Here is a 22,772-nt window from a genome sequence, read left to right as displayed (position 1 = left end):
AAAAGCTGCGCAGGAATTTATATCCATCTTTGGGTGTGTGTGTGTGTGTGTGTGTGTGTGTGTGTGTGTGTTTGTGTGTGTGTGTGTTTGTGTGTGTGTGTGTTTGTGTGTGTGTTTGTGTGTGTGTGTGTGTGTGTGTGTGTGTGTGTGTGTGTGTGTCCTCTTCAGAAAGAAGAGGAAGTGGCTATCTTTGGATGACATATTCTGATTACACTGTATTGTAATAAGAGCAAGAAGAGGCAGAAGATATGGTCCATGTATAGAAGCACTAGGAGCAAGTGTAGCTGTGGATGAACAGCCTGAAATTTAAGGAATATGGTTATCTACTAGCTGCCCATTCCTAGAGAAGTTGATAGGGATATATGAGGGTTACTACTAAGGGATGTGGGTGGCACTGTGGTCTAAACCACTGAGCCTCTTGGAAGGTTGGCGGTTCGAATCCCTGCAACGGAGTGAGCTCCCACTGCTCTGTCCCAGCTCCTGCCAACCTAGCAGTTCAAAAGCATGCCAGTGCAAGAAGATAAATAGGTACCGCTGCGGCGGGAAGGTAAACGACATTTCCATGCACTCTGGTTTCCGTCACGGTGTCTTGTTGCGCCAGAAGCGGTTTAGTCATGTTGGACACATGACCCAAAAAGCTGTCTGTGGACAAACACCGGCTCCCTCAGCCTGAAGCGAGATGAGCGCCACAGCCCCATAGTCATCTTTGGCAGGACTTAACTGTCCAGGGGTCCTTTATCTAGGGAGGGAGAGGAGAGCCAAGGGCCCACCAAAATTTTTCAAAGAAGGGACTGATTAAGTTGCCTCAGCCACTTTGGGCAGCTTTCAACATATATAAAAAAATAATAAAATGTTAAACATTAAAAAAACTTCCCTCTACAGGGCTGCCTTCAGGTGCCTTTGAATGGTTGTATAGTTACTTATCTCCTTGGCTCAAGGGTTGCAAAACTCCATACTCTCCAACATTTCTCTGATGAAAATAGGGGCGTCCTAAGGAAAAGCGGGACATTCTGGGATCAAATCCGAAACTGGGATGGCTTCTGTAAATTTGGGACCATCTCTGGAAAATAGAGGCACTTGGAGAGTCTGATATACTAGGGACATAGGAAGTTATGTTAGAGTAAGGGAAAGGTAAAGGGACCCCTGACCATTAGGTCCAGTCGTGACCGACTCTGGGGTTGCGACGCTCATCTCGCTTTATCGGCCGAGGGAGCCGGTGTACAGCTTCCGGGTCATGTGGCCAGCATGACTAAGCCGCTTCTGGCGAACCAGAGCAGCGCATGGAAACGCCGTTTACCTTCCCGCCAGAGCAGTACCTATTTATCTACTTGCACTTTGACGTGCTTTCGAACTGCTAGATGGGCAGGAGCAGGGACCGAGCAACAGGAGCTCACCCTGTCGCGGGGATTCGAACCGCCGACCTTCTGATCAGCAAGTCCTAGGCTCTGTAGTTTAACCCACAGCGCTACCTGCGTCCCTATGTTAGAGTAGGTCACATCATTTGCTCATTTAGCCCAGTATTGTGTTCTCTCTGGCTGGCATCAGCATTCAAGAACTCAGGCATTAGATTTGTTCTGCTACCTTGTCCTTTTAATTGAAGATGCCAGGAATTGAACTTGGATCCTTCTGCATGCAAACATAAGCTTTACTAGTCTCTAGGCGACTCCTGGCCCCATGAGTGGTTCAAATGAAGATGTAGCCCAAAGGATCAAAGCATGGACTTCACATAATAATCTTAACTGCTGAACAACTATTATGTATTCAAGGGGCAGAGATAAAAAAAAGCAAAGTTTCTCTCTCCATTATCACTCTGATCTGTTGGTTTACGTCAAAGCCAGTGTTTCAAAACTCCTTAAAACACTCCTCTTAACTCTAGGATATAGATAAATGAGACAGAATTTGGAAACCTGGAAGTAAGAAGGAAGAAAGCCCGGATAATTACATTAGACAAGGAGAAGTGATTCTTGTCTCCTTATCCTACCATTTTCATTTCATCTGTTTCAGTATGTAAAGCCTGGCTCTCTTAAAAAGGAGCACGTTTTTATACATCAGAACCATTCTGCTAGGAAAATGTTATGACACAACATAAAGCATATGCTTTCAGAAACGAGTACGTCGAGTACTGTGCTTGCAAAAACACATGGAAATGTTATTTGCTAGCAAGAAAAAAGGAACGATTTTCCATCTGTTATAGAGAAGATCATCGCTTTGGTATGTAAGCAAGTTACTTCATTTCTCAAATTTATTCAAAAAGCTTATTCGTAAATCTGGAAACATAAGCAAGCTACAAACCCTTTCAGCTCATGGAACAGACTCCCCCCAAATTAAAAATGTCGCCTGTTTGACGTTTTCCATACAATTCCCAAATGGGCAAGGCTGCAGGTACATCTGGACATTGAAAGAAAGCCTTTAAATCCCCTTTTATTGCTGCGGGGGGGTGGGGGATGTAAGGAATTATTCAGGGGCGCCAACTTATAAAAAACATTGGGGGAGCCCGTGAAAGCTCATGAATAATAAATAAGCTCATGAATATGCAGATAAAGTGGCGCCGCCTCCTCGTGAGCGAATAGGGGAGAGCGTGCTGCGCCTATTAATCAGCTCCGAAGGAAATTGGGTGGAGCTTTTGCTCGGGAGGGAGGGCAGGAGGCATGCAGCCCGACCCTGTGCATTTTGGGCTGGGGGAGGGGCGGCGGTGGCGCTCTGCTGGAGGGGCACCCGAGATTATTGGGGGGGCGGAGCCCACCCAAACGAATTTTTGAGGGGGCTCGGGCCCCCTCAAGCCCCATGGAGTCGGCGCCTATGGAATTATTATGGCTGATCTCAGAACATGAATAAACATCACCTGTACTGGTGAACCACGCAGTGCATCAGAGTGTATTTAATTACAAACCTTTAAGGAAAAGAGTATTCTGTGCTTTGTAAGAGTTGGCCATAAATCGCACACCCCTCACAGCTGAGAAGCAGGCAGCCTTACACTGCCTTCAGGCTGAACATCATTCACACATTTATGTAATCCTTCCCATCCACTTGGATTAATGTGTGTGTGCTGTACTCTGTGTCCTGCCCCTATTAGAGGTATGGTTGATGGGAACACACCGGCAGGGCCTTTTATGTTGTGCTGCCAAGACTTTGAAACTTCCTATCGCAGGAGATCAGATTGGCTCCTTCCTTCAAGCCCTTTAGATGCCTGACTAAATGCACATTTAAAGCACATTAGTTAGGGTTGGAAATTCACCAAAAAAATCAGTACTTCCAAAATGGGTTACCATATGTCCGGGTTTTCCTGGACATTTTTCGGAAATTCCGTCCAGATGATATTTCCGACAAACAAATCCCGGATACCTCCAGGAAAATCCAAACTTATGGCAGCTCTACATTAGTTCTCTCAGAGAATCCTGAGAACTGCAGTTTTGTTTTAAGGGTGCTGGGAATTATACCTCTGTGAAGTGGAATAACAGTTCTCAGGATTTGGGGGGTGGATGGGATGGAGAGTCATTTGTTGGATGAGCTTCAAATGTATGGAACCTAACCTAAGGCTTATGTACATATTAGCAACTTAAAATGCAGCAACATCATTCCTGCCCCCCACTCCTATTGTGTTTCAAATCACATTTTTACAATGCTGTACACACCAGGGAGGGGGCAGGGATGTCTTCACCAAGTTTGTTTCTCTGTGCCTGCAACCCCACCCACAAATTCTGACTCAGCAAAGCTGTCGTCTGCACATGTGCAGTGGCTGTCTCTAAGGTACACACCTCAGCTTAACCGTGACTTGCGTTTTCAAATCAGGTGGAAGCTGGTTTGAACGTAAACAAATAAAACAGAAGTGTTTCCCATGATAAATATGGATTGCGGCTAATGTTATGTGTACCTGGCTTCAAACATCAGTAGTGAGAGGCGATGGAGCTGGATTAAATACTAATGCGTGCACTTATGCAAATTTCAAGCTGCCTTTTGCCTTTTGCACTGTGACTGAGGTGAAAGAAAACTGCAGATAAAATAAAAATAGTATGCAGCAACCCTAGACCTGGAAACCCTCTGAATAATAAACTGTGGCATATAAGGTCATGAAACTCTCCTCTCCCTCATGATCTGATCGTGTTACAGTTGGGAAAATACTACGGCTCCGTCAAGTCTTCTCACCTGGATTGGGGATTGCATGTTCACTCAGTTTCCTGTCTTCAAGGACTGTAACTCTATAATGGTGCTGTGCAAGGATGTGCCGATATAACAGGAGGTCTTGTTCACTGCCGGAAGACGGGATGTACAGGATTACTGTCCTTGTCTGACTTCCAAAGAATTTAAAAATGGAGTCCTCCATCTAAAACAAGAAACAAGAAAAAAGGGGTATTCGTAAGCTATATAAGGCAACACACAAGACCGTAAAATGCTATTGCATGCAAAATAGTATATGTTTTTCCTGGGAGCAGTTTCAAACAACCATATTACCGTATTTTTTGCACCATAACACTCACTTTTTTCCTCCTAAAAAGTAAGGGGAAATGTCTGTGCGTGTTATGGAGGGAATGCCTACGGGTGGCATGCCTACAGATTTTCTTCCTCTAAAAACTACATGCGTGTTATGGTCGAGTGCGTGTTATAGAGTGAAAAATACGGTATTTATGCAATAATTACAATAGTAATGTAGTCATGTGACATTTGAATATCTAGTTATATTCTGACTCACTAGGGGACAGTCATTTTTACTTCCTAGGAGTAGTATTCCTCAGTGGAAAGAAAATTCCCACCTAGTAAGATACAGTGGTACCTCGGATTAAGTACTTAATTCGTTCTGGAGGTCCATACTTAACCTGAAACTGTTCTTAACCTGAAGCACCACTTTAGCTAATGGGGCCTCCCGCTGCTGCTGCGCCACCGGACCACAATTTCTGTTCTCATCCTGAAGCAAAGTTCTTAACCTGAAGCACTATTTCTGGGTTAGTGGAGTCTGTAACCTGAAGCGTATGTAACCTGAAGCATATGTAACCCGAGGTACCACTGTAATTCCCATAGGAGTTGTTAGCTGGTTGTCTGAATCCACTTTGACTAAATAGTTTTGGAACTGCATTTGCCCCCAGAAATGCAACAAAGGACACAGAACGCAGGTTCTCCTTGTAGTTCCCGGGACAAACCCAAAATTAGGAGGTGGTTCATGCAGAGTTTTGTTTTTTATATGCTGGCTCCTTTATACATGAATTGTTCTTCTCACTTCTTCTCTACAGACAGGATATGAAATTCCACACACTGCCCCCAAAATCTGCCTTTGAAAACAAGTAAAACAGGTACCATACAGGTGTGCCTGGAGAGAATATTTCATAGCTTGGGTGCCACCACAAAAAGGTTGTATATTTGGCTGCACCACAGTGGTGAACAAAACCAGAGTCCACATGGGAGAAGTCAGTTGTTCAGATACAGTGGTCCCAAGCTGTTTTTATATACAGTGGTACCTTGGTTCTCAAACTTAATCTGTTACGGGAATCCGTTCAACTCCTGAAACCATTTGAAAACCGAGGCGTGGCTTCCGATTGGCTGCAGGAGCTTCCTGCACTCAAGCGGAAGCTACGTTGGATGTTTGGCTTCCGAAAAACGTTCACAAACTGGAACACTCACTTCCAGGTTTGCGGTGTTTGGGAGCCGATTTGTTCAGGAGTCACGCCGTTCGACTAGGTACCACTGTACATTGATAACTGCCCAGAGTGTCTAGGGCAACCCAATCAGATGGGTGGGATATAAATAATAAATTTATTATTATGGAGTAGGACGTCCCTATTGTCATCGGAGAAATGTTGGAGACTATGGGAAACTGACTAATTTTTAAGACTAATGGCATCAATCTGGCTGCTAGATTCTGAAATTTCTCAGAAAACTTTAAACGCAGCCCCCTATGCAAAATGTTTCATATCTACTTGTTGTTAGAGCATGCATAGTAACTGTGGCAAGACTATCTGGTAACCACTTGATGGATCTTGTAATAAAATACAAGTTTCAAGTTCCCGTTGGGAATGTAATTGTGCAGAAGCTTTAATTTGGAATTTTGATTATGTGTACAGTGGTACCTCGGGTTACAGATGCTTCAGGTTACAGACGCTTCAGGTTACAGACTCCCCTAACCCAGAAATAGTACCTCGGGTTAAGAACTTTGCTTCAGGATGAGAACAGAAATCATGCGCTGGTGGTGCAGTGGCAGCGGGAGGCCCCATTAGCTAAAGTGGTACTTCAGGTTAAGAACAGTTTCAGGTTAAGAACGGACCTCCAGAACGAATTAAGTTTTTAACCCGAGGTACCACTGTACTAATAATCTGAACACCCACCATGCAAAAACAAAACTGGAAAGTTAGAGGGCTGCCAGATAAGCTTCGTATTTGCTAAACTGATGCCAAGGAGTGTTTACAGGAGACATTATGCAAACGCGGAATTGTGGATCTTTGGGTATTGGCTATATGTTTCACTATAAATGAGTGTCAGTCAAAATGCTTCCAGTTGTTGAGGTGCCCGATAGCCAGCTATAAAGTGACGCTTGCAGCCATATTTTCCCAGCCGCAGGAAGTAGTTTTATGTTACACTTGGCTCAAGTATAAAATTCTTTGCGGGGGGCAAGCACATAACTATGTTAAGCTCTTTGATGAACAACTAACACGTCTCTGTTTTTAATATAGAGTATACCTCTTTCCCTGACTACAATCAGTACAGTTGATGCCAGCTGAAACTATTCCATTCACATTTTATGAAATATGTTGAACAAACGTTTCAAGAAGTTTTGAAATATTCCAGGCAGCAAATGCATTGTGCTCATAAGCAAAAGGAGGTAAACCAGGAGTAAAGAGGAAGTTAGGATTTCAACGGTGTTGTGTTACACACTCTTGTAATTCATGCTCGGCCAGCTGAAGTTGTATTTATAACCTATTTATTCAACAGTGAGAGATTAGGTATTCCTGCATTGCAGGGGGTTGGACTAGATGACTCTAAGATTCTATGATTTGAAGTACAATTTTACCTCAAAACACCCCTTCATCCCTTTTTACCCCTTTCTGCTATCTTCTTCTGATATTTCATTCCCCATTATATTCTTATTCTCAGTTAGCCTCAAGGGCTACTAAAGTCTCCTATTGCTTCATATGTCTGCCTCTCTATTTTTTTCTAAATATAATTCAAAGAGTGTTTTTTACTGGGATTATGTAAGACCAACTGGAGAAATTCTGTCATGAAGTGAGATGAGGGTGGGGGGAATTAAGATTTGTTCACAAGCAGTGGCATTTCATGGAAAGTTCAGCTTCTGGTTTGAATTCAACTGAAGGCATCAGACAATAATGCAGATGATATTTCACACAATTACACTGCACCTTGGGTTTTGTAGTCTTTAGAACAGGGGCTCCCCTCTATTGCTGTGGACTTGAGGGCTACAGCTGACAACCAAACTAGATGTGGCAAAGGTTACAGCTGAATGCATCACCAATCTCTTGAAACTTTTGCAGATAGCAGCTGCAAAGGGTCCTGATTTATATTGGACAGAGCTCATGTGTGCTTTTTCTTAAAAGTGCAAATAGTAATGTGGGGGGGGGGACCTATGGAGGAATGGTGCAATGCGACAAGTTCCTCTTCCCTGTGCCAAGGTTCAGACTGGCTTATGTCCTGCACAACCTCACTGTTTGCAAAAGTTTAATACTTTGTACATCCCTTATGTCTCATGCAGCTTCACCCTGAACAGAGACATATGATGGACAGAGACATATGATCATGTGCTGTATGAGTAAATGCAAAGTTGTATGAATGAAAGGCGGTTTGGCACAGAAGGATTGGAATACAGTGAGGATAAAGAGACTGACGAAGCTATTGTAAGAAAGCAAAATACCAATTGTCACATGGTGCAAAGCGTTCAATATTTTCCTTGATAAATATAAATGAATCTGCAGTGGATTTGATGGGAAACGACAGCTTTCAGTCAGCAAACTGTTTTACAATGCTATTTCACTGTAATAGAAAGTAAATGTTAAGCCAGATTCCACTTTAAGCAGAATTTGGCAGTCACCCAAGCTTTTTTAATACATAAAGTCCTACGCCACTAGAGTCTAACATACCTATGAGTCATGTTTTCATCTACGCTAGGCCCCAGTGGAATCTGGAAGTTCAAGGGAGAATGCCGGCTTGCGTTTACCATCTGTGTGCCAGGTAAGGACAGTCAGTGAAGGAACACAGCAAGACAATTTTAGTGCCTAACCCACAGCTGTGGAATTCCTTTCTCCTGGAAACTTGCCAAAATCTAGCTAACTTTCACAACTTTCACAAAACCTTTTCATCTGGACTAGAATTTGACAGTTTAGGCAAACCAAATATTAGTGTACACACACACACACACACACACACACACAGAGAGAGAGAGAGAGAGAGAGAGAGAGAGAGAGAGAGTCTGTTGATTCGTCTTAACTGTGATTACAGTTAAATCATCCAGTCAAACACTGCAATACATCAAAAACTGTCACTTAAACCGAACCCCCAAGCTCTCCAAATCCTTGATTCCAGAAACACAATTTTGGCCATTGCAGAAATGCCTGCTGACTATCTCTGCGTGCATCCTGGTTCACACGGTCATCTCCTCCACATGAGAATAAAAATAAATAAAAGGACAGTCCCAATGTGTCACACTCTTCTGCCATGACTCTTTTGCTTGCAGGTAATCATTTTCTAACACTTTGGACAGTTCAGCATCCCTCCCACTTGGACTTTCTCCTCAGAGTCTATGGCGTACTGTCTAGGGTTGCCATATTTCAAACGACAAAAATCTGGGCAGCCAAAAAAGGTTAAAAATGCCATTTTGGAGCTATTTTATGGATGATGGGCAAAAAAGTCACTATCAATAATAATAATAATAATTTATTATTTATACCCCGCCCATCTGGGCGGCTTCCAACAAAATATTAAAATACAATAATTCACTATCGACATGGGCTGGATTTTTCCTAGCAATTTTTCTTTTTGCTGATTTCGGCCGGACACTGCTGTATTCCGGATATGTCCGGTAAATTCCGGACGTATGGCAACCCTAGTCTTGTCCCTGTTTATTGAGGCCTTCTGGTGGAAGCAACCTCACAAATAGAGACAATTGCAGACCTGCCCGCAGTGCTCCCTTCCCGGAGGGCAAAACCAAGTCAACAACAGATGCAAACAAAACAGGCAGGGCAACGTTTAGGGATTTAAAACTGGCCGCAACTTTTATTGATTACAGATGTAGGTAGACTTTGGCTCAGGCATTGAGTGTTTATCCATTATCAGCATCCGGGTGGAGGGCTTACTGTACATTTAAGGAGGATCATGCCTAGGATGGAGGGCCACTCAAGATGCAGATCTAACTAAGGCAGCCCTCCATAGAGTGAAGCTCTATGGCTTCCAGACAGAGACTTCCACTGAGACCCCTCTCACAGGGAAGGTAAAAAAGGGTAAAGGACCCCTGGACAGTTAAGTCCAGTCAAAGGCAACTATGAGGTTGCAGCTCTCATCTCGCTTTCAGGCCAAGGGAGCCAGCATTTGTCCACAGACAGCTTTTTGGGTCATGTGGCCAGCATGACTAAACCGCTTCTGGCGCAACCGGACACTGTGACGGAAACCAGAACGCACAGAAACGCCGTTTACCTTCCCACCACAGCTGTACCTATTTATCTATTTGCACTGGTGTGCTTTCAAACTGCTAGGTTGGCAGGAGCTGGGACAGAGCAACAGGAGCTCACCTCGCAGAGGGGATTCAAACCGCCAACCTTCTGATCAGCAAGCCCAAGAGGCTCAGTGGTATAGACCACAGTGCCACCCGTGTACACTGCCAGGAGCTGATAGGAATTTTAGTCCAACAACACAATCCTCTGGTTAAATTAACATGTAATATAAATATTGGGACGCGGGTGGCACTGTGGGTTAAACCACAGAGCCTAGGACTTGCTGGTCAGAAGGTTGGCGGTTCGAATCCCCGTGACGGGGTGAGCTCCTGTTGCTCGGTCCCTGCTCCTGCCAACGTAGCAGTTCGAAAGCACATCAAAATGCAAGTAGATAAATAGGTACCGCTCCGGTGGGAAGGTAAATGGCGTTTCTGTGTGCTGTTCTGGTTCGCCAGAAGCGGCTTAGTCATGCTGGCCACATGACCCGGTAGCTGTACGCAGGCTCCCTCAGCCAATAAAGCGAGATGAGCGCCACAACCCCAGAGTCAGTCACAACTGGATCTAATGGTTAGGGGTCCCTTTACCTTTTTAATATAAATATTATTCCATAAGGATGACATAAATGTTCTACAACTTTTCTCTAAAGAAAGAAAGCAAAAGTGTGTGTGTGTGTGTGTGTGTGTGTGTGTGTGTTTGTAATATCTGACCTTGGAAAGATTCAAGAATTCTAAATGTTTTAGTCAAGCCTACTACCACTAATGGTCCAGTAGAAACGATAGCCATTTCATTTTTGTGCTTTTAATTAGCAAATAAAACTTTGACAGAATTTATACTTAGAAATAAAACGGCCTGACTGGAACATAGCCAAACCAAGCAGTAATTTTCCTTCACAGGCAGCGATAACGGTTAAAAATAGTTCCTAAAAACATTGCACAAGTCAGTTTTGGAAAACAGGATAATAGATCATCTGGCCTCTCATTTCCAAAGCGTCTAGACAGAAAGCTTTTGTACTGGATTGTTCTGCTTCTGGAAGGAGTTGACCCAAACACTTTCCTTATAAACTCTTGATTTAAATACAGGTGCTTTAAAATCTTTCCTTGGCCACTTATTTAACAGACCACAAAATGTAAAACAGGGTCTACTTCTAGACATTAATGTTTCCTACTGCAAAAACACACATGTAGCACTAAGAGAATAAATATGTTCTAACTGGACGATGGAGAATTCAGCTTCTTTAGTGGAAACTTCCCTTTCCCTTTGAAATCCAGGATCCCTAGTTTTCTCTAATTGTGCCATTAGCAACAAGATGTTTAGCATACAGGACTGGACTAAGCATATTGTTAAGCTTTCCATTTAGCCGCTGTATCCACTGGGTAGAAACCTGAGGTTTGGCTTGGCAAACCCGAGTTCAGATTCCATGGATTGTTTCAAGATTGTGTTCTGCACAGGACCTATACTGAAGGCAATAGATTCATATTAAATAGTAGCAGGATTTGTATTTCTGTTATATTGAGATCCATCTACACAATACAGTGGTGCCTCGCAAGACGAAATTAATCCGTTCCACGAGTCTCTTCGTCTAGCGGTTTTTTCGTCTTGCGAAGCAACCCTATTAGCGGCTTAGCGGATTAGCGCTATTAGCGGTTTAGCGGCTATTAAAGGCTTAGCGGCTATTAAAGGCTTAGCAGATTAGCGGCTAAAAGGCTATTAGCAGCTTAGCGGCTTAGAAAAAATCGGAACACTCGCAAGACGTTTTCGTCTTGCAAAGCAAGCCCATAGGGAAAATTGTCTTGCGAAGCAGCTCAAAAACGGAAAACCCTATCGTCTAGCGGGTTTTCCATCTTGCGAGGCATTCGTCTTGTGGGGCACCACTGTACATTTAAAGCAGTATCATACCACTTTAAACAGCCACAGTTTCTCCCAAAAAATCCTGGAAACTGTAGCCTCTTAAGCTGCAGAGAATTGTTAGAATATCCCTATTTCCCCCTCCAAGTGTCCCTATTTTCCAGGGACAGTCCCGGATTTACAGAAGCCGTCCCGGTTTCTGATTTGATCCCGGAATGTCCCACTTTTCTTTAGAACATCTCTATTTTCATCAGAGCAATGTTGGAGTTATGAGACCCCAAGCCAAGAACCTAAGAAGACATCTGAAGGCAGCCCTGTACAGTGGCACCTCGGATTACATACGCTTCAGGTTACAGACCCCGCTAACCCAGAAATATTACCTTGGGTTAAGAACTTTGCTTCAGGATGAGAACAGAAATCATGTTCTGGCGGCGTGGCGGCAGCAGGAGGCGCCATTAGCTAAAGTGGTGCTTCAGGTTAAGAATAGTTTCAGGTTTAAGAACAGACCTCCAGAACAAATTAAGTTCTTAACCTGAGGTACCACTGTATTGGGAAGTTTTTTTTAATGTTTGGTTTTTTTTATTATGCTTTTGTGTATGTCAGAAGCCGCCCAGAGGGGCTGGGGTAACCCAGTCAGATTGGTGTATAAATAATAAAATCATCATCAACATCATTATGGAATAGGACGTCCCAATTTTAATCAGAGAAATGTTGGAGGGTAACTCCCAGTCTTTCCTGAGAAGAAGGACTGATTGTTAATCTGCTTAGGGAACTGTAGCTCCGTGAGGGGAATAGGGGTCTCTTAACAAGTCTCAGCATCCTCAGAAAACTACAGTTCCCAAGATTATTTTGGAGGAGCTAGGGGTGCCAACTTGAATAAAACATTGGGAGGACCAAGTAAGGTCTCTTCTGTATAACTGATCACAAGATGCAGCACACACACGTTATTTGAATGGCAATGCCCATCAATTTCAAATATTTGGGGGGGGGGACAAAGGGGCCTTGGCCCCTGGGATTTGGCTCCTGTAGGGGGAGCCATGACTAAATAGTGGAATGATGCGGCTTTAAATGCATAGTTCTGCTAAGGCAAGGAACTTAGTATTGTTTAGTACAGTGGTGCCTCGCAAGACGAAATTAATTCGTTCCGCGAGTTTTCTCGTCTAGCGAATTTTTCGTCTTGCGAAGCACGAAATCCCATAGGAATGCATTGAAATTCAATTAATGCGTTCCTATGGTCAAAAAAAGTCCAAACAAAGCCAAATTTGGTACAACAAGAGTTTATTAAGGGCTCTTTAAAGTCACACATACTGTAAAGAGCATTTCAAAAATTGAAGGAACAATAAATTAAGTTTCTAAACATGACAGAAAAACATTTAAAAATCAACAAAGTGTACAGTACATTTTCTAAGACTCTGGGGGACAACTCGAAGAAGGTTCCTCTTCCACTCTTTGCTTCTTGCTGAAGAACCCCCTCCCCAACTGGGTTCCCCCAGCCGCCCACCACACAGAAATTCAAATCCAGAATTTTTTTTTTAAGAACAGCAGAGTGGCCCAATGGTCACAGAAAATCATAAAAATGCAGAAAAAACACACAAGCTTCCAGATTCTTGCAAACCCCTCCCCAACACCAAGTCCTTGAATTCCAAACACCCCAACCCAAAATCCAAAAAACCCCCCAAAAAGTTTTAAAAGAAGTTTTGGAAAAGCTTCAAAAATCACCAAAGTCTTCAAAAACCTCAAAAAAGGCTACCACACCGCGTTCTATGAGTTGCTCCTCGAAGTCAAGTCACAACTGTATTAACGGTGTTAAGAAAAAGGAAACAAACTTGCAAGACGTTTTCGTTTTTCGTCTTGCGAAGCAAGCCCATAGGGAAATTCGTCTTGCGAAGCAACTCAGAAATGGAAAACTCTTTCGTCTAGCGAGTTTTTCGTTTTGCGAGGCATTCGTCTTGCGGGGCACCACTGTATAGCTTAGTATTGTTGAGACTTTCAGCAGTTCTTCTGAGTCTCAATCAGGGTATGCCAGGGATAAACCTGGAATGTTTTCCATGTAAAATGCGTGCTCTATCACTGACTCACGGCCTTTACTTTCTGACCAACAACATATAAAGTTTCTTCCCCCTTCTTTTGAGATATATTTTAAAGACCTGAACTGTGTTTTGGTTAAAAAACAACCTGTCAAATTTCATGCTTCCCCTTTTCTGAATGAGTATCATTAAGCTGTTAACCATTTTGCACACAAAACGTCGCCATCACTATTAATTCTGTTTAAATTATTGTCAGTTGAGCCTGTCATAATTCACAGTGCTTTGGAAGCGACGTTCCAATTTATGCAGAACTTTGCCAATCTTGCTTTTTCAGACCCGATTCTACATTTAAAAAAAAGTACCTCAGGCTGAGTCTTGGCATGAAAAGATTCAGTAACAACAGATGAAAAGAGCCTGGTCAAATAATTTATGCTTTTTATACTCCTCTAACTAGGGTGGGTGGGTGGTTTTACTTTTCCAAAAGCAGCCTCATTTGCTGCACTCAAGAACAATTTTGAAACAGATAAGCATATGTGATGTGCTGACGGGGGTATATTTATCTAGTTATAAATGTCAAGGAAATAACCATCAGATTAGTTGACGTGCAGAGTTATAGAATCTAGTAATGATAAAACAGAAGCAGACATATAGGTGCATCTATGAAAAAGTAAGGGACGTGGGTAGCGCTGTGGGTTAAAGCACAGAGCCTAGGGCTTGCTGATCAGAAGGTTGGTGGTTCGAATCCCCGCGACGGGGTGAGCTCCTATTGCTCGGTCCCTGCTCCTGCCAACCTAGCAGTTCGAAAGCACAAAGTGCAAGTAGATAAATAGGTACCACTCCAGCGGGAAGGTAAACAGTGTTTCCGTGCACTGCTCTGGTTTGCCAGAAGCGGCTTAGGCATGCTGTCCACATGACCCGGAAGCTGTAGGCCGGCTCCCTCGGCCAATAAAGCGAGGTGAGCACCGCAACCCCAGAGTTGTCTGCAACTGGACCTAATGGTCAGGGGTCCCTTTGCCTTTACCTTTATGAAAAAGTAATACAGCTGCAGTTGTTATCTCTGACACAAAATGTCTGCTTAAATAGAAGAAATGCTCAGCAGCCATAAGGTTTGCGGCCACCTCAAGAATACGTCTCCCAAGGACATAGCTGCCGTGTTTCTGTGTTTTCTCACCTTGTGTTGTAGGACCCCTGGACGGTTAAGTCCAGTAAAAGGTGACTATGGGGTTGCGGCGCTAATCTCACTTTCAGGCTGAGGGAGCCAGTGTTTGTCCACAGACAGCTTTCTGGGTCATGTTGCCAGCATGACTAAACCACTTCTGGCACAACGGGACACTGTGACAGAAACCAGAGCGCACGGAAACGGCATTTACCTTCTCGCCACAGTGGTACCAATTTATCTACTTGCACTGGCGTGCTTTCGAACTGCTAGGTTGGCAGGAGATGGGACAGAGCAATGTAGTTCACCCTGTTGTGCAGATATGAACCGCCAATCTTCCCAAAAGCTTGGTGGTTTAGACCACAGCACCATACGCATTTTGTTGTAGTCAGACATAGATGAGGCAGGATTACTAAAATTACATTTTATGCCAAGAGAGTTCTAAAGAATGAGCTCTGCTCCTCCCCTTCTATCTTTCAGAATGTTAGCCCTAAAAAATAAAATAAAATAAATCTTCTTTTTTCGCCAATAGGACAGCAATTATGCACAAGTTCCTGAGCCAATTTCGTATTTAAACAGAAATGGCTTTGAAGCTATGCAAGCTAAAGAGAGCACCAGAGGCCAGCAAAGGCCTTGCATTAAAAAATAAGATGAAAAGACAACGTGATTTCCCCACTGAATATTATATTATTATATTATATTATATTATATTATATTATATTATATTATATTATATTATATTATATTATATTATATTATATTATTATATTATATTATATTATATTATATTATATTATATTATATTATATTATATTATATTATATTATATTATATTATAATTTGAATTTATATACTGCCCTATATCCGGAGGTCTCGGGGCAGTTTACAGGACAAAATCAAAATATAAAACCACAAAATATATGATCAAAATAACAACAACAACTCAATACCCCCCACACACAAAAAACACATTTTAAAAGGGCATAGGATGTCAATAAAATCAACCAAAGGCCTGGTTAAAAAGGAACGTTTTTGCCTGGCACCTAAAGGTGTATAATGAAGGCACCAGGCGAACTTCCCTGGAGAGAGCATTCCATAAACTGGGAGCCACTGCAGAGAAGGCCCGTTCTCGTGTTGCCACCCTCCAGACCTCTCGGGGAGAAAGTACACAAAGAAGGGCCCCAGAAGGTGATCTCAGGGTCCAGGTAGGTTCATATGGAAAGAGGCGGTCTATGGGGTATTGCGGTCCTGAGCCGTTTAATCTAATCTACCATCATCTATCTATCATCTATCTATCTATCTATCTATCTATCTATCTATCTATCTATCTATCTATCTATCTATCTCATCTCATCTCCTGGATATCTGTGCTGGTAGGTTTGCATCACATTTACCCAGAAATTAACAGAAGTCATTTCCCACATAGTTTCTACCACAGATTATATGAAGTAGTGTGTAAACACTGAGCATCCATCCACATTTTGTATTGACTAAAATATAGCATGTTCGTAACCACACTCCAGCAAAGTTGTTGCTGAAAAATGGTATAAGCCAGCCATGCCCGCTGCGAATCACCCAGGCATTTGTCAACGGCAAGCAAATTTCTGGAAAGCAAGTTAAATTTATTGGGACCACCAGGAATACCATGGAGCTATAGTGAAATCTTGGTGTCTTGTTTTCAGGGGTGCCAAGGGATGGATGGAAGTTGGCTAAAAGCCACTTGGCCCAATGGAAAGAGATCCACTCAAGTAGCACCCGGGTCAACTCTTTATTGTGCTATAAAGCGTGTCCTCCCTAAAAGAGGGCACGTGTTGCAGTGAGACCTGGAGACTGACCTCCTGGATGTGGGTGGGTATATTGGACAGCCACAATGCCCGATTGGTAGGTCCCTCATTTCTGGGTTTAATCTGGCCAATGGGGAGCTGTTTAAACGGATTGAGCGACCTATATATATATACCCATTCACGTGACCCAGAGCTTCCTCTTTTGGCTTGTGCAATCAGAACACCGGCCCACCTCTCCCTATGTTTAGGGCATTTTGCAATTGACCTTGCTATGCCGTCGTGTGTCGTCCGTCGTTGGGACAGGAATTTTCCCCATTTGACTGATTGGCTGTTGCCATTTGGGTTTTGCCTGCCACGTAGCAAATCGTCACAGCTTGTAAGGTTGCGGATAGGCACTAGTTCAGGTGATAGGGATGGGAGAACAGTCTCGCCATCCCTATGTGAAGGGTATTCCATTAAAGGAATCCAGGGACTCAACTTGGTTTGGGGACTTAATCCCCCGAGAGGGGGTTGTGCCTGTGCCTGAGTCCAGGGGAGCATCTGGGGACTGGACATAGTCCGTTCCCGGGCTTTCTACCTACCTCAGGTGTTCACCCTTGGCTGACCTATGATAGAGCTCTGGGTCAGCGCTGCCTGCAAGGGTGCAGGGAGCTAGTCGAACCAGAGCCTATGCAACCACTCACTTTCTGTAATCAATAGAGTTGTGGCCTAAATTCTGCCAAAAACCAAAACTATAATTTGAGTCAATTGTGTGTTTATTTAGGGGGGAGGTCTCTGGGTCTGAACATGAAAATCAGCTGCCAACAACACCCCCAATGTACGTTTCTGAAACACGTTTCTTTGTATTATCATATGGCGCTCCGCCACTTGTCCACACCCCTCCAGCATGTTTTATTGGGATATGGTATATTTAGGGCTGCTATATGTCTAGGACATTGCCAGGATTTCGAAGGCAGAATTGACACCCAGGGAGAATTTCTGAAAGGTGGCGCTTTGCCCTGGATCTTAGGCAAGTCAATTGCAAAATCGCATTTTTGCCTTAAAAAAAGAAAGCTCAGCAACTTCTGGTTTTTCCATAAAAAATGTTCAGCAATTTTGAGGTCTTCCTAAAAACAGCTCAACAACTTTCAGGGTGTCCTGGCTTTAACTTTTTGAAATATGGCAACCCTAGAATGCTTGAGTGCTTCCTACATTGCTAGAAAGAAACTAATTTCCTCTATCTTTCTTTTTTTCCTTCTCTGGAGGCTATTTAAACATTTGTTGGCTTTTTATATCACTAGTATTTTTGTTCAGGAAGGAGGAGGATTTGAACTGCGATGGCTGGAATGCTACTCTGCTTCTCATTGTTTGCTATCTAAATATAGGGCAGGCCCCTAAATCAGGGAGATATGCTTTGACTGTTGGCATCGTAGCACACAAGAGTGGGCTGAACGGCTTATGTGGTTGGTTGACAGAACTTTGGGTGTTGGGTGGAAAGATAGTGCTAAACACAAACTCATTTTGCTTAATAATTTGACATATATATTCCAAAAGGAAGATCATAGAATCATAGAGTTGGAAGAGACCACAAGGGCCATCGAGTCCAACCCCCTGCCAAGCAGGAAATGAAGATGTGGGCTATTGTTCATGTATGAGTTATTTCATGCAGATTATAAATTGAGTGCTACTGGGTTTAATGCTTGGACGGAAAGGTTATGGAAAACAGACCTGAAATTTACGGCATGTTGTATGCTGAAAGAAAATTTTATGAAAATGATGTACAGGTGGTATTTGACTCCTAGTGAGTTAGCAAAAATGTATAGAATAAGTACAAATACCTGCTGGAAATGTAAAGAGAAAGAAGGTTTTTATCGTATGTGGTGGTCATGTAAAGCAGGCTCTCCTGTTGTTTTGGGACTACAATTTCCATCACTGACCACTGGTTCTGTTAGCTAGGGATGATGGGAGTTGTAGTCCCAAAACAGCTGGAGGGCCGAGTTTGGGGATGCCTGGTATAAAGCTTTCTGGGAGATGATATATAATGAAATGAAAATATGTTTAAAATAACTTTTGTTAAAAAACCAGAAGCTTTTTTATTAGGAATTATAGGTACCGACATTCCAAAGGAGCAGAAAATACTTTTTATGTGTGTGAAACAGCCGCACAGATGCTTTTAGCCCAGAGATGGGTTGAAGAAAGAGTCCCTACAAAAGAGGAATGGTAAACCAAGCGGATGGACTACATCAAAATGGCAAAGCTGACTGGAAAGCTCAGGAACCAAGAGGACAAAAACTTTTTAAAAGAAGGTTGTTGTGAGGATAAAATGGAGTGGGGAGAGCCATGTACCTTGAGCTTCTTGGAGGAAAGGTGGACCCCATGAGGTCTGGAGGGTGGCAACAAGAGAATGGGTCTTTTCTGTAGTGGCTCCCCATCTGCGGAATGCTCTCCTCAGGGAGCTTCACCTGGTCCTTTCATTTTATATATTTTAAGTGCCAGGTGAAAATGTTCCTCTTCAACCAGGTCTTTGACCGATTAATATCCTATTAATAGCCTTTTAAATGTGTATGCGGGAAGGGGGGGTTATTGTTTTGTTGTTTTGGTTTAATTATTGACTTGCGTTTTATCTTGCATTTTGTTCTGTGAACCACCCTGCGATCTTTTGAGGAGGGGCGGTAAATACATTTAATAGAATAAATAAATACATATGAATGTAGTAAATAATTAAATTTCCAACCTCTCTCCTCCCTTAGTTGCCTTGTGGTCAAGCACTGTTTCGAAGTCCGAAAGCAAATATAAATAAATTTGCTGTGAGAACTGGATAGATTTCGTCCAACTTTTAAAACAATAAGATTGGCCATTCTTCTGAATGCTCAGAACTTGCACAGCTACAAATATTCAGTTCAGCTGACTCTAAATTGGTCCTCCATTCAGCTGTCCCTATTTTAGCTTGATTGCAGTTCCCACAGGAGTGTGGGTCAATCTGGGCTAGCCACAAAGAATGTACTACCTACTGTAATTGAAGTTCATATTTCAGCAACAGGAAAGAGGATGAATACCAGAGCCAGGCCTTGTCCCTAAATATACACACCAGGACAAACTTTTGCCTCCTTGTCATGTTGTGTATTGTGGAATCATTTCCGTAAACTTCCGAGTCAGATCATTAGTCCACCTAGCTAGTGGTTCTCCAGAATTTCAGATAGGGATCTCTCCTAGCCCCAGTATATTCTCCTTTTTTAGTTGTTACTCTAAATGCCTATCTATCTATCTATCTATCTATCTATCTATCTAGGGGAGGGGGAAGGTGACAGTACTGTGTACTCTTGAGTACCCCCAGAAAAAAGCACTGTCTAGCCCTACTGGGACATATTGGAAACTTTATGCATTTATGTGGTCAGGGATGATGGAAGTTGTGAGTTCAGCAACATCTGCAGGCCCACAGGTTCAACATCACAGCGCTAAGGTGTGAATATTGCCCTAAAAGGGTTCAAAATTATTGGAAGGGACAAACTTTTGTCAAGCGTCTTAAAATCTACAAGTGATAAAATACTAACAAGCAAAGAATAACATTCTAGATGCATTATTTGGCCATACTTGCTTATAACTATGTCATCAAATTACACTCAGACCTGCTACTAAGAAATCAGCAAAAGGGTATCTGAATCAGTGTTCTTTTTTTCCTAAGAAAATGTTTAGGGGTACTCTCATTTTCCCACTCATATTGAAATACTGCCCCTCAATGAGGGCAAACTTAGATTCACAAAATGTTTAGGGGTATGCGTACCCCTGTGTACCCCCAGAAAAAAGCACTGATCTGAATTATCAGCCACCCCTTAGATGAAGCTATATCTGGATTACAGAGCAATATCTAGATGCAAGCTGCCCGATAATGAGGGGCGACAAGACTATTTTATTTATAGTCATGACATAGATTTGTTTGTAATAAGAGAAATGGTCTGGAGGACATTTAATTGAAAGAGCCGTCGGCACATTTTCTAACAAATGTCACCAGGAAAAGAGCTCGTACAGCCACAAGAGGTTGTTCACTTCATAACTATGATCAAACAAATGTCTAAGGTTGAAATATTTCAGCACAGCTGGAATGTGGGTAACTCAAGGACAAGTGGTTGTTTCTGGCACACAAAGGAACTATAAACAAATACTATGATGTGAAAAACATAGAATATTCTCTGGCCACACTTAAGAGCCTCTGAATCCAATGGAAAAGATGGAAGCACATTCCTAAATCTGGATCATTCCCTCAAAGTTTTGTCTTTTTGCTGTCATTGTTGCTTTTCAGAAAATCATTTAATGAACCTGAAAGCGGCCTTGCACGCAGCTCTGAAATACTGCTGATCTCTACATGCAAGCCTGAGGGCAATTTGGGGACAAGAAACTGTGCTAATTAACCTTGGAAGTCACTTGTGGGGGAAAAAGCCCTATCATTTGACTTGTGTGTCTTAACTCCATAAAATTCCTAACTCTGTTTCGTAGATCATTGGAGTACTGGAGCTTGTCAGAGAAAGAAAGAAAGTGTAAAATCCAGTATTTAACAGCATGCAATGTCATCATAAAGCTAGGTCATTGCACTGAGGATGGGGTGGATCAACTTTTAAAAGTTTACTGGATGAGAGGGTCACACTATTAGAATTTTCCTCTGCTGTGTTAACTCCCCGAGTCCAAGATGCAATGTAAGAGCTTTTGAACAAATACACCAACTGTGTAGACTAGCCGGTGTGTATAAATAGCTGTCCGACTAGCAAACTAGCAGTGCAGAAAACCTCAGTTATGCACACCACACCCTGTAGTAAACAAGCTTTCATTCTGCCAAAACTATATTATTCCTCTGGAGGAAAACTAACTTGTAGTACCCAAGTGGTATTGTGCATAGTGTTGGGCTTTGACCTGGGAGACCCTTGTTCAAATTCTCGACCAGCCATGAAGCTCGCTGGGAGGCCAGTCCCAGTGTTTGTCAGTCTAACCAGCACACATTCTTCATGCAAAACTGAGGAGAAACCATGTATGCCCCCCTAAGGTCCTTTGAGGAAGGATGCGATAACAGTGTACAGTCGTACCTCTGGCTATGAACTTAATTCGTTCCAGAGGTCTGTTCTTAACCTGAAACCGTTCTTAACCTGAGGTACCACTTTAGCTAATGGGGCCTCCCGCACAATTTCTGTTCTCATCTTGGGGCAAAGTTCTTAACCCAAGGGTTAGCGGAGTCTGTAACCCGAAGTGTTTGAAACCCGAGGTGTTTGTAAGCTGGGGTACCACTGTATTGAATGAGTAGATAATATGTTAATCCACGATAACTCTTTTTCTCAACAGTCAAATAGACAGGAATCCATCTCCTATAACTGCACACATTCAGGATATTTCAACAATTGTGTACCAGGAAGCCCACCAGACACTCAACACTGCTTTGAAATGTTGAAGCAATGATTCTTCAACATCAACTTTGTTGGACTGGTCATGTTGTGTGGATGCCTGATTATCGTCTTCCAAAGCAACAACTCTATTCCGAACTTAAAAATTAAAAGCATAATGCTGGTGTCAACAAAAGGGTTTAAAGACTACCTCAAGGAAAATCTTTAAAAAATGTAGTATAAATACCAACAACTGGGAAACACTGGCCTGCGGGTGCTCCAATTGGAGAACAGCCTTTACCAAAGGTGTCATGAGTTTAGAAGACACTCGAACTCAGGATGAAAGGGAGAAACACGCTAAGAGGAAGGCATGCTTGGCAAACCCTCACTGTGATCAACTCCTACCTATGTCCCCACTCTGGAGGATGTGTGGATCCAGAACTGGCCTCCACAGTCACTTACAGACTCACTTTTAAAACCATGTTTATGGAAGATAATCTTATTTGGCTACAAGTGATAGCCAAAGAAGAAGCCCACCAGAGTTGCCACCATCACCACCAAGAGAACCATAAATACAGAGCACCACTCACTATTATTTTCATGCATCCCTACAATCTCTAGTTCAGGCCGATGGAGCACCGCTTCACTCCAGGTCATTAGGGCCTACAGAAAGGAATTGTGGGTGATACAAACTTAGGAGGACTGGGTTTAGCCCTCTTCTTCTCAATCCCACCCTCAGACCCTCCAAGTCCCTATTTTCCAGGGACAGTCCCAGATTTACAGAGCCGTCCCAGTTTCTGATTTGATCCTGGAATATCCCACTTTTCCTTAGGACATCCTTATTTTCACTGGAGAAATGTTGGAGGGTATGGAGTTACGTGACCTCCAAGCCAAGAAGATAAGTAACTATACAACCCTTAGAAGACATCTGAAGGCAGCCTTGTATAGGGAAGGGTTTTTTTAATATTTAATGTTTT

General features: G+C 42.8%; 1 protein-coding gene across 4 annotated transcripts in view; it reads right to left on the bottom strand.

Annotated features, from left to right (window-relative positions):
* CPED1 (cadherin like and PC-esterase domain containing 1) overlaps positions 1-22,772 on the bottom strand; it is a gene marked incomplete at its 5' end in the record, with an annotated part of 129,636 nt that overhangs the window by 104,790 nt on the left and 2,074 nt on the right. For all 4 annotated transcript variants that reach the window (XR_014516582.1, XR_014516583.1, XR_014516584.1 and 1 more), the window contains one exon: positions 4,144-4,321. Coding sequence is in view for 1 of the 4 variants with exons in the window: in XM_083463401.1 (XP_083319527.1) it covers positions 4,144-4,321 (178 nt within the window). The remainder of the gene's footprint in view (positions 1-4,143; positions 4,322-22,772) is intronic.

The sequence above is a fragment of the Podarcis liolepis genome (assembly GCF_965112155.1).
Source record: "Podarcis liolepis genome assembly, chromosome: 10".
Classification (NCBI taxonomy): domain Eukaryota; kingdom Metazoa; phylum Chordata; class Lepidosauria; order Squamata; family Lacertidae; genus Podarcis; species Podarcis liolepis.
This window is presented reverse-complemented; position numbering and strand designations above follow the sequence as displayed.